The sequence below is a fragment of the Chiloscyllium plagiosum genome, chromosome 19 (assembly GCF_004010195.1).
Source record: "Chiloscyllium plagiosum isolate BGI_BamShark_2017 chromosome 19, ASM401019v2, whole genome shotgun sequence".
NCBI lineage: Eukaryota > Metazoa > Chordata > Chondrichthyes > Orectolobiformes > Hemiscylliidae > Chiloscyllium > Chiloscyllium plagiosum.
This window is the reverse complement of record NC_057728.1, coordinates 63,397,620-63,415,280: the sequence shown is the minus strand read 5'-3', so window position 1 is coordinate 63,415,280 and position 17,661 is coordinate 63,397,620. Positions and strand designations below refer to the sequence as shown.

The window sequence follows — 17,661 nt, the reverse complement described above, 5'->3', positions numbered from 1 at the left end:
GGCAAACATCCCCACTTTTGACCTTATGATGGAGGGATGGCCAGTGCTGGAATAGCTGAAGATGATTGTACTAAATTTTATCCGCCCACACTGCCCTCTCATCTGTGGAGGCGGCTAAATCTATTACCTGTAAATTGAATCAAAGACAATCACAGTCTGATAAGGATCAGCTGGTCCACAAATCCTCCCAGGACCTCAGACTTGTTCTTTTTGGCGTTAGACACAGTGAAGAACAACCTTCTACTTCCATCGGAAGAGTACATGGATACAAAAAGGTGAGACTGTTAATCAGCCTATGAGTTCTTCCAATGACAAATCAGCTGCACAAACTTTCAGCCTCTGGTTGAGATATGGTACATTGTAATTCAGCAGTCCAATGCTTGAAGGCATGTACGACAGGCTTTAATCAATGTCTCTTTATTAAATCAAAAATATACACATCCACAGACATATAGTACAGAAATCACAGGATTAATAACCTAATCCCAGTTACTGATCTTATATTATGAATCAATACAGTAAAAAATAGAACTCAATCTATAGGTTTGCCCTGGAATTCGGTCCTCTGTTCTTCCACCCTACAGCAGTACTGGTGCATACTTACTAGACCTGGTCAGTTAAAATTCTAAAGAATAAATATTTCTCCAATTTCAACTTTGTGATAGTAAACATTCAAGTGTATGGCACAATCTGTTCCTCAATCCCCAACACCATGTCCCCAATCTGTCGGCATTAAAAATTACACAATTTATTTTTCCTATATACACATACACACAGGGGTTTCATATTTGCAAAGGGTAAACTAGTGATTGCTTTATTTTCCCTGAGGCCTGTTCTGGTGGCAGTAGTATAGCATGTTGAGACTGAACTGTACTCACCACCAGAAAAGCAGATAGGAATGAGGCGGACCCTAAACTAAACACAAAACGCCAGCCACATTCAACAAAAACCAACAAATGAACACTTTTTAAAAATTAAAGCCAATCATGCAATAAAAGATAGTAAGCTCTTCCAATCAGTTTAATTAAGTGTGCCATGAAACCCCCTAATATAGCTGCAAAAATTAACAGTTATCTGTACCTATTTGATGCACTGGCTCAGTCAGTTTGAAGATAACATCAACATGTGCTAATACAGAGATTAATTAGTGGAAGCTCAAGGATCCCAGAAGTCTTTCAACTTTTCCGCATGCTGAGGTTGGCATTTGTGACTAAACCAGATAATGACGTACTTTCCGATAGCTCTTCCTTCAGGTAGAGAAAAGATTCCTTGTTTATCTGAAGAACCTCTCTTAAGCCTTTGTTTTCAAACTGCAAAGAAACAATTAGCTTTAAGGCAACTGAGCAACCTTGGCAATGCTATCCAGGTGGAGGGTGGGATTAAAACAGGCCTGCTGAAGCATTTAGCTCTGTTCCTAGGTGCATTGAGGTTCCAGTGTCAGAAACATTAGGAATTATAAATAACAAAACATCAAGCTTCTTTGTTGGTCATATAACCTTAATATGACCGTGCTCAAAAACATTTGAAAAGAGGTTGGTAAAATAAAATTGATGGAAAATAGAATTGAGATGTAAAACAAAAATAAATGGCAGAAATAAATCCTCTTACATCTACAAATGTAAAAATTGAAGTTGTGCATCAGGTGTAGAAAGACTGCACCTGAAATGCTAATCTGCCCCCTCTCTCGAGAAATGTCAACTTAACCCATTATGTTCCTTCAGTATCTCTACATCCAATTCATGGAGATAACTACTTTAAATCTTTCAAACAGCTTTTAAAACTACAGATAAGACTACACAAGCAGAAACTAAGAAGAAGCAGGCATTAAACATCTAAAAATCTCTGAAATTATCTTCTGTTGATGGGATAATTGCATGTTTTAACATAGAGAATAACATTTACTTGAAACTAGGGCAAAGCAGAACTTTTGAGAGGGGGATGCAATTTAAGTGACTTCCAAAGCCAGGCAAACAACTATATTTTCATTTTTGCATTCTACTCACTTCTAATTGAACAATTCGCTCTTGTTCCTTAAACAGACGTTGCTCATCTATCTCAATTGCCTTTCGCATCACTGTGGCCATTTCATTGATCTTATCCACATGGACTTGGAGTTCCTGTAGGGATCAGAGCCCAGAAGTAAATTTTGCATGCACTAAAGAAACCTCTTACTTCCAATGATCACACTTCATTCCCAGTGTTCAAAAGCATCAGGTCAGTTCTTGTACATAATGACATGCAGGACTTTGCAGTCTTATGGTAACTGTGGACTGTAACCTGCCATAAAACAGTGCCCCCTTCAGGAGGATGATGACAGCAGCGCAGTGTCTCCTTAACCAAAATGAAGAGTTGATTAGTGTCTGAACGAGGAAGTGTTAGAGTAGTTAATCCAATATCAAGTCAGGTACAGAAAGCAAAATAAAAGACAGAAAGTCAGGAATACAGAAAGCGACAAAATATCACTGACCTGCAGTCTGAAATTTATAAACAATTACAAAATGACTTCTAATGAACCCCAGCTGATGAAAAGCAATTTTCTGGATCTTCTTATTTAAGCAGTGCTTTTAAAGATGTGGAAGAGGTAAACAGTGTAACTGTGCTCCAGACCAGAGGCAACTGACTTCCTCAAAAATGCTGATGGTACATGAGAGAATTTCACACATGCGCAAGAAACATTGCCTGCTCTTTTCATTTATTTATTCATGGGATGCGGGCATCCCTGGTCATTGCGCATCCAGAACTGGGAAGAATCAACCACATTGCTGTTGGTCTGGAGTCACATGTAGGACAGCCCAGGTAAGGATGGCAGTTTCCTTCCTTAAAGAATATCAGTGAATCAGATGGTGTTTGGCCCCCACAATCAACAAAGGATTCTCGGTCGCCATTAGACCCTTAACCTAGATTTTTTTGAAACTGAATTCAAATTTCACCATCTAGGTGAGAAGTGGAAAGTTTAAGGGGGATACATGCGGCAAATACTTCACACAGAGGGTGGAGGGTGTTTGGAACACGTTGCCAGCAGAGGTGGTAGAGGCAGGCACGGTAGATTCATTTAAGATGTGTCTGGATAAATGAATGAGTAGGTGGGGAGTAGACGGATACACAGATGCTTAGGAATTGACCGACAGGTTTAGACAGTACATTTGGATTGGCTCAGGCTTGGAGGGCCGAAGGGCCTGTTCCTGGGCTGTAAATTTTCTTTGTTCTTTATCTACTACGACAGGATTCAAACCCAGCTCCCCAGAATGTTACCTAGGTCCTTGTATGAATAGTGTAGCCATAATACCAACTAGACCATTACCTCTCCTTAAGGCTAGGATGTTTTGTGGGCAGGTGAGTGTATATATTGTATATAAAATGCATTTTGAACTCTTATGCAAGCTGTGAAAGGCATTTTATGTTAACTTGTAATTTCAGTGAAATGACCTACCTGCTCCACTGTACTGCAGCTGAAGTCTTCTCATTGGAAGTGGTATTTTTGTTGATTTTAAAAAGCTCTCTATCCTGATAAACCTTATGGCTCTATTTCTGATTAATAATGAGCTCTTTAACTCCTTTCTATTCACTCTCCCAGTTTCATGGATAAAGACTTTGATGAGGAAGTTATTGTGCAAAATCAATGAACATGGATTTGTTGGTAAAATACTAACCAAGGGTTGAGATTTAGTTAGCAAACAAGAAACAGAGAAACAAGTGGGCTGTTTTGGAGTAAAAGACAGTGACAAGTAGAGTATTGTAAAGATCAATGCTTGGGCCCCAGGTATTCACTAATACATACAATATATATGGCTTATATGAGAAAATTGAGTTTACTTTTTCCAAGCTGGTTGAGATAAAACTAGGTAGGAGTGAGTTGAGAGGAGGTTTTAAGGTAACTTAGACAAGTTAGTCAGTGGAAAAATGTGTGGCAGATTCAGTATAACACGGATGTGTGAAATTGTCCACTTTGAGGGGGAAAACAGAACGGCAGAGTATCAATGAAGATGGTGATAGATTGGGAAAGGGACCTGAATTCTCTTATATACCAGACATTGAAAGCAAACAGGTAAAAACAATGACTGCAGATGCTGGAAACCAGATTCTGGATCAGTGGTGCTGGGAGAGCACAGCAATTCATGCAGCATCCGACGAGCATCAAAATTTGCTGCTCGATTGAAAGCAAACAGTCAGACGCAGCAATAAAAGCAGAGAACACTGGAGAAACTCGGCATTATTTGTGGAGAGGGAGAAAGTTAATGTTTTGAGTCCAATAGGATTCCAAATTTCTGAAGAATCATCATCCAGGGCTTGCAACAGAATTAGTAAAGTTATTTATAGAGATGCAGCAAACAGGAAAGCAAATGCTATGTTGGCATTCAATGCAAGAGGATTTGAGTACATCCTTACTGCAGCTGTACAGGGACATGGTAACCACAATGGAGCAGTCCTTGAGGTTCCGGTCTCCAAGAAAAGATATACTCACCATAGAGAGAGTGCAGCAATGGTTCACCTGACTGATTCCTGGGTTGAAAATGTGTTGCTGGAAAAGCGCAGCAGGTCAGGCAGCATCCAAGGAACAGGAGAATCGACGTTTCGGGCATAAGCCCTTCTTCAGGACCAGCAACACATTTTCAGCTCTGATCTCCAGCATCTGCAGACCTCACTTTCTCCTCAATGATTCCTGGGTTGGCAGGTTTGTCATACAAGAAGAGATATTCACTGTATTAACTCACATTTAGAAGAATGAGAGACCTTTTTGGGCTTTAATGTTAACTTGCTTTCTGGGTGTAGGTTTGCTCGCTGAGCTGGAAGGTTCATTTCCAGACATTTCGTCACCCTATCACCAACCCAAAGAAATCCAAACCTATAAATCGAAAGCAGGAATCATCACTAGTGCTTTGCCTGGAGGCTCACTGAAGATGTTACCTAGTATGGCGACGAAACGTCTGGAAATAAGTTCAGCGAACAAACCTACACCCAGAACCTCAACCTGAGCTATAAATCTTCCCAAAACTCGCTAAGATATTCACTTGCATTTAGAAGAATGAGGGTTTTTTTAAATTGAAATATCTAAAATTTTATGATGTGGGGGTATTGGACTGGTGTGGACAAAGTCAGAAGTCGTAGGACAGCAGGTTATAGTCCAACAGGTTTATTTTAATCACTTCACCTGATGAAGGAGTACAGCTTCAAAAGGTTGGACCATAACCTGATTCCTGAGAATTCTGACTTGGTCTCAGATTCAGACAGACTGGATGCAGGGATGATGCTTCCTCTGTCTGAGGGGTCCAGATCAAAGAGTCAAAGTCTCAGCGTCCATTTTGGACTGAGATGAGGAGAAATCTCTTCCTTCAGGGGTTGGTGTGAAGGGAAGTCACTGAATATATTTAAGAAATGGATTTCTAGATGCTAAAGGCATAAGGAATAAGAGGAAAGAACAGGAGTATGTCAGTGAGGGAGAGGATCAGCCAAAATTGTGAATGGTGAGTGGGCTCACTGGGCCGAATGGCTAACTCCTAGTTTTTGTCTTTTTCCATAACCTGTGGGATATTTTTTAATGAGGACATTTACCTCAACAGTAGACTATTACCTCTACCAAGCAGCCAGACTGCACCAGTGTGAAGTTTCCGTAGCACACACAAAGCAACCTGGCTGAAACCACTGGGATTTTTACAGTCCCATGTGAGAGGTCTTCATTACACCAGGTATGAGGGCAATTCCAAAGCACAGAAAGTATGGCACTAAAATAAGAGACAGAACTGCAGATGCCAGAAATCGGAAATGAAAACAGAAATTGCTGGAGAAACTCAGCAGGTCTGGCAGCATCTGTGCAGAGAAAGCAGAATTATGAAGAAAGATCACTAGACTTGAAATATTAATTTTGATTTCTCTCCACAGGTAGAGCTGCTGAGTTCCTCCAGCAATTTCTGTGTCTGTTTTGGAAAACAGAGATTTTGTACTGGTCCTTCACATGGCTCAATAACCATAACTTGCCTCTTTCAATACCTCAAACAGTAGCAGACTATATTACTTGTCTGATCTTGCCAAATAAGCCGAAGTAAATTTTATGGAGTATTCAGTTTGACAACAAATTTGTCTTTTTAAAAAAATGACAATTCCTCCAATAGCATTGCACTGTTAAAATAAGCACATCAATGTCCCTTTTAAGATCGTAGGAGGCACTGCATTCTACCATTTCAAATACAGGTCGTTCTGCTGTGACACGACTGTTCCATTCCTCTGCAACCCACGCTATAGAAAATCACACTGTAGAAGATCGCTATAGAAAAATCGCTATACCCGTTCAGTAGAAAATCTGCCTTATCCAAAGTGCCCACAATTCATCAATCACATTACAGCCAATTCATATTGATGAATCATGAATTATGCCACAGAAACCCGCATGCAATATAATCGCTGGACTTGTGACAGGATTATCCAAACGATTTCACTTCTATACTTCTGCAAATTTTTAATCCTTTCAAGTATTTTTCCAATTCTCTTATTCCTGAAACTGCTTTTCCTGCCTTTTCAAGTAGCAAGTTCCAGGTCTTAACTACCTGGATTAAAGAAAAATGAGGGTGTCTAATGATTACTTTATTTGTAAACTTGTAAAAATGTAATCCTTGAATTGTACTGGAACTTTTAAATAAAAGATGCACCCATTTTATTTTGGTGCAATTCAAGAGTAGCTCCCTTCTTCCTGTTCTCTATACGAGGGAGCTATGACACACAAACTGTATATTTGACAAAAAAATGGAAGAAACAAAGAGGATTTTGCCACGAACCTTGGAGTGCTGTTCCTTTAATTTTGTGATCATCATAAGGTCATCCTTCTTGCTGGCCATCAGCAGGCGGAACATCTGCTCCCTGTACTTACTCATGATGAGCTCCAGTGCGGATTGATGTTCTTCTAGTGATGTCCGTAATTCTAAGAACAAGAAGAATCCAATGACAGTTCATCACCAATGCTTCATGGCAATAACGTTATACTATCCAATCAAAAGATTCTTGGTTTTACCAAAACTTTTGAAATTTTAAAATTCATTCCTGGGGTGAGGGTCTAGGTGGCTAGGCCAGCATTTATTGCCCATCCCTAATTGCCCGAGGGCAGTTAAGAATCAACCACATTGCTGTGGGTCAGGACTCCAAACCAGGCAACGACAGCAGTTTCCTTCCTTAAAGAGCATTAGTGAATGAGATGGGATTTTCCAACAATAGGGGTTTCATGGTCATCATTAGACTCTTAATTACATATTTTTATTGAATCCAAATTCCACCATCTGCTGTGTTGGGATTTGAACCTGGGTCCCCAGAACATTACGTGGGTCTCTGGATTAATAGGTCAGTGATAATACCACTAGGTATTAGGTATAATCAGACATTCTTGCACGAAGAGCACTGTTCAGATCCAAACACTGAGCCAAACAGGGAATGCATGCAACACACTTGGGGTATTTAGATTTGATTTGAGCCTCGTTCCTGGGCTTGGCCATTAACAAAGCCAGGTTGCCAGTGCTTGAAGGGGGACTTGTTCAACTCTGCTGCCTGCTCATCTTTCCTGGTTAGGTCCACCTCCGCCTGCGTCTGGACAGGAAACAGGCAACATCTGCAAGTGTCTCAAAGTTTTCCAGGATTACTCAACTGAAGTGCATCATGAAAATGATACTTTAATTTGGTGAGTTTCCAGTAAAAGTTTTTGCTTTGGTTACAGTTGAGTTGTAGCTCACCTTTCCAAGTTTATTTGTTTAATGTGCTTCAGAGGGGTATGAAGAGACATGAATAGACACACGTGGTGCATGGTAGAATTAGGAACAATACAATTGCAGAGCCTCACTTTGTGAACAAACCTAACATTACAAAAAGATAGATTCTGGTCTCTTCCTTCACCAACTGGCTGTCTAAAGCTTAACATTAAATGTTTTGGCTTTAATTTTTAGATATTATTTTATATTGTGGATGGGATATAAGCACTGGCTAAACCAGCATTTAGTGCTATGGCCTGGTACTACACAAGATGGAATAAATTTCTCTTCAAATGCAACAAGCTGTTTCACCATTTTCAGTACTTTATTACTGCACATTGTAATGCACAGAACTGAAGTGGATTCTATCATATTGCCAGGTAAAGATGAATGGTTTGAAAGGAATATACCTGTACACTGAACTGCATGTCTCAATCAGGTGTTGTATTAATAGATACAATGAAGGTTCACCTTTATTTTCCTGCTGTAGGTCTCTTATTTGTCTGTTTTCTTGTTGGATTCCCATCACAAGGGTGGAGCGAGGGCGATGCCTAGCCACTTCATTTAGTTCCTGAATATCTTCCTGGTACTGGACAAAAAAAAACACCCAAGGAAAGAAGATATACCACAATTCTCCATGAGCACAATAACAAAAAAAATCCCAATCAAGTCCAGAATATTGCAGAAATAGGTCACCACGAAATGTTCCAGTCGAGCGAGAGTCTGAATCTGCGTGTTCGGAGTTGCAGGCTCTGCCTGTAATGCAAATGTTTCCCTCAGTTAACTATGGGGGTTGTGGGGAACGGGATAATGAAAGGTAAGCGTTAAGTGCACTATCTTGCAAGAAGGAACAAGTAGCATTTTTAACCAAGGTCACTTTGTCTGCTGATCGTTATTGGACAGGATTGTCCTGTCTGACATAAGTCATCCTGTCCATTTGGCTGAACAAAGAAATAAAGAAATGGTATCTTTATCTAAAACTCAAAACTGTCTAGATAGCAGTAACTTTTTCTGAAATGCCACAGATCTTCAATAATCTGAGGCCTTATAAAAGTTCAATAGAAATGTAATCCACTACCACCTTCATGCTACATTTAGAGAGTAAAGATGTATTCATCTAGCATCAAATGAACTCTGGCCATTTGACTGGACAGAATTTGTGGGAAGATTTTCATTGTCAGGTTTTCTTTGAAGAACAAAATTGAATAATTGCCACAGAACAAGCCATTTCCAACTACAATAATTAATACAATGACTTCTCATTGCCTTTTAAGACGATACAATGAGGGTGAATCTATTTCCAAGTGAGGAGCAGCAGGCCTCCTGTCCCCTTGAGCCTGCTCTACCATTCAATAAGATCATGGCTGCTCTGATTACTCGACATTCCTGCTAGCCCCCAATAATCTTTCACTCTCTTGATTGATTTTCAAACTCCAGCAAAATCTAAACCCTCTCTACTCCTCTCTAATTATTTGCTCCCTGCCAGACAATCTCTTAACTGGGAGAACGAAAGCTTCCATCATCTCTGGACATTGTGAAGATAACTAGGTGAAAGACACAGGAAACTGCAAAGGCTATAGGTCCTGACAACATTCCTAGAGTAGCTGGAAGACCAGCTATATATATCTGGAAGACCAATTATACACTGGGGCTACAAGAGCAGCAATTCTTTAGTAATCCCTCCACTGCACATTTCCCAAATATTTTACCAACATCTACAATTCTCCAATTGCCTGGATGGCTGCAGCTCCAACAACAAACGAAACTCAACAGCATCCAGGATAAATCATACCACAAGTTTGCAGATGACACCAAAATTGGTGGTGTAGTGGACAGCGAAGATGATTACCTCAGAATACCTTGGTTTTTTAGACTGGAGGCCTGTGACCAGTGGAATGCCACAAGGATCAGTGCTGGGTCCTCTACTATTTGTCATTTACATAAATGATTTGGATGTGAGCATAAGAGGTAGAGTTAGTAAGTTTGTTGATGACACCAAAATTGGAGGTGTAGTGGACAGCAAAGAGGGTTACCTCAGATTACAACAGATCTTGATCAATGGGCCAATGGGCTGAGAAGTGGCAGAAAGAGTTTAATTCAGACAAATGGGAGGTGCTGCATTTTGAAAGAGCAAATCAGAGCAGGACTTATACACTTAATGGAAAGGTCCTGGGGAGTGTTGCTGAACAAAGAGACCTTGGAGTGTAAGTTCATACTTCCTTGAAAGTAGAGTCGCAGATGGACAGGACAGTGAAGGTGGCGTTTGTTATGCTTTCCTTTATTGGTCAGAGCATTGAGTACAGGAGTTGGGTGGTCATGTTGTGGCTGTACAGGACATTGGTTAGGCCACTGTTTCTGCAATTCTGGTTTCTTTCCTATCAGAAGGATGTTGTGAAACTTGAAAGGGTTCAGAAAGGATTTACAAGGATATTACTAAGGTTGGAGGATTTGAGATACAGGCAGAGGCTGAATAGATTGGGGCTGTTTTCGTGGAGCATTGGAGGCTCTTAGGTGATTTTACAGAAGTTTTATAAAATCATGAGGGGCATGGATAGGATAAATAGACAAAGTATTTTCCCTGGGGTCAGGGAGTCCAGGGAAAGATATAAAAGGGACTGAATGGGCAACGTTTTCATGCAGAGGGTGGTACATGTATGGAATGAGCTGCCAGAGGAAGTGGTGGAGGCTGGTACAATTGCAACATTTAAAAGGCATTTGGATGGGTATATGAATGGGAAGGGTTTGGAGAGATATGGGCCGGGTGCTGGCAGGTGGGACTAGATTGGGTTGGGATATCTGGTCGGCATGGACGGGTTGGATTGAAGGGTCTGTTTCCATGCTGTACATCTCTATGACTCTATAAGGGGCATGGATAGGATAAACAGACATAGTATTTTCCCTAGTGTGGGGGAATCCAGAACTAGAGGCCATACGTTTCGGGTGATAGGGGAAAGATATAAAAGGGATCTAAGGGGCAACGTTTTCATAGAGCAGTGTATGGAATGAACTGTCAGTGGAAGTGGAGGAGGCTGGTACAATTATAGCATTTAAAAGGCATCTGGATGGGTATACGAATAGCTTTCCTCTGCTAGCCCATTTCTCCCCACCTGGCTGAATAGACATAAATAACATGTTCATGTTAACACAAATAAACGCACTATCCCAGATAGGGCAATGTCTGAAGACAAAGACCTTTGAGATAGTTATTTCAAATCAACTTGCTCAAAAATATTACTACACACCTCTAGAGCAGAGGACGGACTTGAACCTAAGTCTCCTGGCTCAGAGGTATGAACACTACCACTGTGCCACAATAAAACATGAAATTAATTGTAAATTCTTTAAAATTAATCTACTTTTCTAATCAACCTGTTCAGAGACATTCACACCTCTGGAGCAGGTTGGACTTGAAGCCAGCCTCCCGGACCATGGCAGGGACACTACCACTGCACCACAAGAGGGTCTATGTTATTTAGTTGTTTTCAGCTAGCGGGCATTAATTGAGAAATCACCTTATGGTTTATTCCAGCCTGTCCAAGGAAGACCAAGGGCAAGTAGAGAACCAGCACTAGCTGCCTAGGCTAAGGTCAGATAACAAATACAAGGAAAGGGGATTAAGCACCCAATGAGATACACCTCAGAATATTGAAGGGAGTGAGGGCAGAAACTGCAGAAGCTCTGTCCATCATCTTTTAGTTTTTCCTAGACTAAGGGGAGGTGCCAGAGGACTGGAAAATTACAAAATCTAACATCTTTGTTCAATGAATAGCCGTAAGGATAAGCTCAGCAAATACAGATATGTAAGCTTAACTTCAGTGGTGGGGAAACTTCTTGAAACAATTACTTGGGATAGAATTAACAGTCAGATGGAAAAAAGGGGAGTTCAGTTGGATTAGTCAGCATACACTTAAGGTAAAAAATGTTTTTAAGCTTGCATTCAGTTCTGAAGAAATCATTTTGGGCTTTCATGTTAACTTGTTTTCTCTCTTCACAGAGGCTACTAGACCCGCCTTTACTGCAGATTTCCATCATTCGCAGTATCGTGCCTTTTTTAAAATCGTTATCGTACTTAGAGTTAGAGTTATACAGCATTGAAACAGGCCCTTCGGTCCAACTCATCCATGCCAACCAGATATTCTGATCTAGTCCTTTTGCCAGCACTTAGCCCCTACCCTCTAAACCCTTCCCATTCATATATCCATCCAGATGCCTATTAAATGCTGTAATTGTATTAGTCTCCAGCACCTGCTCTACATCTATTGGAGATTTTTTTGAAATGGTAACAGAGAGAAATAATGAGGGTAATGCTGTTGTTGATGGTGTACATGGACTTCCAAAATGTCTGCAAGACAACAGACTCAAAAACAGTTTAGCTCAGGGGACAGTAGCAACATGGATACAAAACTGGTTGAGATATAGAAAATAAAAACTAATGGTTAACTGATACTTGTCAGAATGGAAAAGACAATAACTTAGTTTATATAGCTTATTTGATGTAATGAAATACTCCAAAGGCACTTCACTACAGCACAGAGTCATAGAATCCCTATAGTATGGAAGTAGGCCTTTCGGCACATTGTGTCTACACCAGCCCTCCGAACAGCATCCCACTCAGATCCAGTCCCCTACCCTATCCCCAGAATCCCTGTGGCTAAATCACTTAGCCTATACATCCCTAAACACAATGGGCAATTTAATAAGGCCAATCCATCTAATCTGCACATCCTTGGACCAGGGGAGGAAACTGAAACATCCGGAGAAAACCCATGCAGAAACAGGGAGAATGTGCAAACTCCACGCAGGCAGTTGCCTGAGGTGGAATTGAACCTGGGTCCCTGGTGCTGTGAGGCAGCAGTGCTAACCACTGAGCCACCGTGCTGCCCATAACACAAAGTATGACACCAAATCGCACAAGGAGTTATTAGATGAGATGACCAAAGTCTTCTTCAAAGAAAGAAAGCAAGGCAGAGGGGATTTTAGCAGGGCATACCACAGTTACGGATTTAGACAACTGATGTTGGGGCAACCATTGTAAAGCAATTATGCCTGGAAATGCACAGGAGGCCACAATTAGAGGAATGTGGATATTGGAGAGTTGTGGGGCTGGAGGAGTTTACAGATAGATGGGGGGGGGGGGGGGGGCAGTGTAAAGCCATGGAGAGATTTGAAAGGAAGGATGAAACTTTAAAATCAAGATGTTACTTGACTGGCTGCCAATGAAAGTTAGTGGTGGTAAGTGAATGAGTCTCATGGACTGAGGCATGGGACAACTAAGATTTGTTAAGATGACATCAAAATTACAGAAGGTCCAACATAGAGGTTTACAAAAATATGAGGGGCATGGAAAGGGTAAATAGACAAAGTCTTTTCCCTTGGGTGGGGAAGTCCAAAACTAGAGGGCATAAGTTTAGGGTGAGGGGGAAAGATATAAGAGGCACCTTTTTCACACAGAGGGTGGTACGTGAATGGAATGAGCTGCCAAAGGAAGTGGTGGAGGCGGGTACAATTGCAACATTTAGATTAGATTAGACTACTTACAGTGTGGAAACAAGCCCTTCGGCCCAACGACAAGTCCACACCGACCCGCCAAAGTGCAACCCACCCAGACCCATTCCTCTACATTTACCCCTTCACCTAACACTATGGGCAATTTAGCATGGCCAATTCACCTAACCTGCACATTTTTGGATTGTGAGAGGAAACCGGAGCACCCGGAGGAATTAAGAGGCATTTGGATGGGTATATGAATAGGAAGGGTTTGGAGGGAAATGGGCCGGGTGCTGGCAGTGGGACTAGATTGGGTTGGGATATTTTGTCGGCATGGACGGGTTGGACCGAAGGGTTTGTTTCCATGCTGTACATCTCTGTGACTCTATGTGACATCAGCCACAACAGTGTCATGATAGTCAAGTCTAGAAGTAACAAAGACAATATTAAGGATTTCATTCAGGACATGAGTTCAGACGAGGCAAAGTTCGGCAATGGGTAAACCTCATGATGGTACCAATATGAGGCCAGATGCTCATCTCAGGATGAAATGGGATACCAAGGTCACAAACAAATTGATTAATCTAATATCATGTTGCCAAAGTAAAGAATGAATTCAGAAGCCTGGGAATGGAATTTGGAGCAGGGACCAAAAACAATATTTTCAGCCTTCCCAATTAAAGAATGCCAACCTACCTTAACCATTCCGTGCTTTCTGTGCTGGTACTCATTCAAACTAACTAACCAGTCACTGCTCTACTGAATGTGGGAAATTGCTGTGTATAAAATGGCTGCTATATTTTTGCTTGCATAACAGAAGTGATTACATTTGAAAATAAATGAAGTACTTTGTGTATTCCTGAGACATGATAAAGCATTGCACAACTTATTCCTTCTTTCAATCTATTGCAATGAGCCTACACTATTAACCTCATCTGTTATAGAGACTTCTATAACTTTATTATTTTATCATGGTGTTGTACTGCTCAGAATGTATTCCAGTTTAAAGAGTTAAAGTTGGATATATAAACATACACACTCACATTTTTCACCTAATAAAACAGTTTGAAAATTGGAAATGTTCACCACTTCTCTTTGCTGATATCCTAGCAACAACTTCCTAACTCGATCTGTCATTTTGAGTGCTGCAATGACAGTGAACGGGGGCAGATTTATACAAACAATTTCACATTAAGACTGTTTTACATAACAAGACTATTCTAGGATTCTATTATAGGTCCCATCCAACTCACCATATGCACTGAAGCAGTTGAGCAATTTCTAAATGCTCATTACTTAAAGGTGCAGCACACTCCAACAAAAATAGGAAAACCCCCTGCAATTATCTACAGAGAAGTATCGATGTTTGGACAGGAATTTACAACACAAGTGTCTTTCCTTTTGTGTTTTATAATAGCAGCTGTTAAAAATAATACATTTCTCCAAGTATTTTGCATTTCCCTGCTTCACATGTTACCTGCCCCTTCACTAAATTCTCTTTATGGATCTTTGTTGTATTTATTTTCAGATCACGGATGCTTAGTAACATACATTAAGAACAGAAATAGGCCATTCAGCCTACTCCACCATTTGATAAGATCCTGCCTGCCCCGCTGTAACTCTGATTCCATGTCAATCAAAAATCTAACTAAAACCAAAAGAACTGCACATCGTGTAAATCAGAGACAAAAATAGAATTTGCTGGTGCTCAGCAGGACTGTTCTGAGGAAAGTCACTTGACCCTAAACATTAACACTGATTTCGCTCCACAGAAGCTGTTTGACCTGTGGAGTTTTTCCAGCAAATTCTATATTTGTCGAAAATCTATCCAACCCTAAAAATAATTACTAACTCAGCCTCCATTGCTCTCTGGGGATGAGAACTTCACAGACCAACGACGTTCATAGAAAAACAATTACTTTAAATGAGGGATGCCTAAATTTTTAATATGCCCCCCAGTTCTTGATTTCCCTATGAGGGAAAACATCCCGTCCATATCCAATCTGTCAAGCCCCCGCAATAGGATCGACTTGTTCAACTTTTTCCTCAGAAGACAACCACTTCACCCAAGGAACGAGTTGAATGAATTTTCTCTGAACTACTTCTAATGCTTTCGCATCTTTCCTCAAGTAAGAAAATTGAAGCAGAACATAGTATTCCAGATGTGGCCTCACCTACAGGTAAATTAGGCAACTACAAGAAACTAAATTGAGGAAATGGAGAGGTTAACAGTGCAATTAATAATTAAAATATCCAAGATACACTTATCCAAAACATATGACCCACAATGTACCAGATTAATGCTCCATTTAAATTGAGAATCCAACAGCAAAGCCAGTACTGTAGGACACCAGGAGTTTGAGGAAAGCTAGATTGCAGACAAGGCAAAGAACAAATGGGTTCTGATTAGCTTGAGCTTTATAAACTTTAAGGTAGAGATTTAGTCACAGGCTAAGACAGTGTCCCAGAATGAGCAGAACATCAGCATTCTCCACACCAAGAGACTGTGGCTGCAGCATGTTATCAACATGGTGAATTTCTGTAGCGCATCAAAATTACAGTAACAGCACCTTCCAGTCCTTATAACCTCTAGCAGAGATACATCACAGTAGCAGTATTACAAATACCAACACTGTCAAAGCTCCCTCAAACCTCGTCTTTCTTCAAAGCTGTGCGCATCCCTGACAAAAAAAATCACTCTTCCTGGAACACAATCCTAACCTTTGGGGGCACTATCAGATTGCAGTCAGTTTAGGCAGGCCCCACTGTTGCCATCTCAGCATGACTGAGATGTCTAAAAATTGGTACCTGAACTCCCATTCAAACTGCGTGCGTAGGAATGACCATCCTATGGAACATGATATGTACAACAGGAGGAGTCAAGAAAAAGCAGATTTGCGAGCTAAATATGATTGCAAAGTAATTGCTGTATATCACTCACCTGCTTCATGGCCTCCACTCGCTTGTTGAGGGCAGTGGTCTGCTCAATGAGAGCTTCTGCTGCACTGTCATGTTCTTTCAACCGTTCCACCAGCGCTTTTGCATCAGCCAGAACCTTCTCTATAGTACAACTCATTTCTGTAAAAGGAAACACTGATTTACTAGATGCCTGAATACATGGTTCACTGAATGTGCAGCAGATTGTGTTGGAGTATACAATCCTGCAGCAGAGTCAATTCAATCCACATATCACCAGCTACAGCTCAATGAGTTCCATTCTCTCCCTGTACATTGCAAACCTTCATTTTCCAATATAAAGACCACTAGAGGCTGTGTTGGCAAAGCATGGGAACCAAACCTCGCAACGGAAGACACCATAAACTATAACTAGGAGCACTGGTCTATTTCAGATGAGTTAGTCATGTCTGAAACACTAAAGACCTCGTTTTTAGACCAACGACTACTTGCAGCCATAAAACAGGCAGATAGGATCTTCACTTCTACTCTTGAATGAAGGGAACACAGCACTGTCACAGCGCTGGACTGGACCAGTCGGTTTAGGCCATTGGCGAACACATGAGATTGTAAGCAAGGGTCCAAACAATAGAGCCCTGCTGAAAGCTACAAAAACAGAAAAGGCCAAGACAAAAGCAAATCTGTCAACTACTTCAGAGAATGACTTAACTAAAAAGACAGCCAGACAGCATCCGAGGAGCAGAAGAATCGACGATTCGGGCATGAAGTGCTTATGCCCGAAACGTCGGTTCTCCTGCTCCTCAGATACTGCCTGACTTGCTGTACTTTTTCAGCGTCACACTTTCAAATCTGATCTCCAGCATTTGCAGTCCTCACTTTTTCATCCTTAACTAAGACATCATTTTGAAAAATAAAGACTTTGTGAGTTGCAGAAATCCTCTTGTGTTTTAATCACACTGATTACTGGCCTAGTTATCCTGCATTTCAACTAAACTGGGTTTTCAGTTCAATGGCTAAGGCATTTTCTGTGTTGTAATGGATCTGCAGAAATTATGGCTTATCAGCTGCAACATAACATCTAATGGAAGATCACAGACTTGAAGCACCAACTATGTTCTGATCTCCCTGAATACAGCCAGAAGCTGAGTGTTTTCACCAGGTTCTGTACATACTTCAGGTTTCCAGCATCTTTCTATTGTTGCATTTATAACTAGGCTGTCTTTAACTCCAAATTAGACGTCTTGAGATTGCAGGAACGTTATTCCCTCACACCTACACACAGGATCAAAGCTGGTGTGTTTTTGAGTTTTAAGTAACTAAAAAAGCAAGTCAGGTCCAAATACAACATAAGCCAATTTGACACTGCACTGAACCCATGCAAGGGTAAACAGGGTGAGATGGTCAATTAAGTGTTGGGAAGGGAGTCTAACAGAAAAGTGGAAACTGCTACAACATGGAAGCTGGAGGACAGGGGATACTGAAGGGGGATTGAAGGGTGCAAGGGGAAGGTAGGCCAGGGTGGGGTGAGGGGGTG

At 41.0% G+C, this 17,661-nt stretch overlaps 1 protein-coding gene across 1 annotated transcript in view; it reads right to left on the bottom strand.

Moving 5' to 3' along the window:
- Nucleotides 1-415: 415 nt before the first annotated feature.
- fgfr1op2 (FGFR1 oncogene partner 2) overlaps nucleotides 416-17,661 on the bottom strand; it is a 17,656-nt gene continuing 410 nt past the window's right edge. Inside the window, exons 2-6 of the mRNA XM_043708723.1 lie at nucleotides 16,153-16,289; nucleotides 8,196-8,313; nucleotides 6,768-6,910; nucleotides 2,004-2,117; nucleotides 416-1,310 (exon numbers count right to left, since the gene is read on the bottom strand). Of these exons, the coding sequence (XP_043564658.1) occupies nucleotides 1,176-1,310; nucleotides 2,004-2,117; nucleotides 6,768-6,910; nucleotides 8,196-8,313; nucleotides 16,153-16,287 (645 nt within the window). The 5' untranslated portion in view covers nucleotides 16,288-16,289 and the 3' untranslated portion in view covers nucleotides 416-1,175. The remainder of the gene's footprint in view (nucleotides 1,311-2,003; nucleotides 2,118-6,767; nucleotides 6,911-8,195; nucleotides 8,314-16,152; nucleotides 16,290-17,661) is intronic.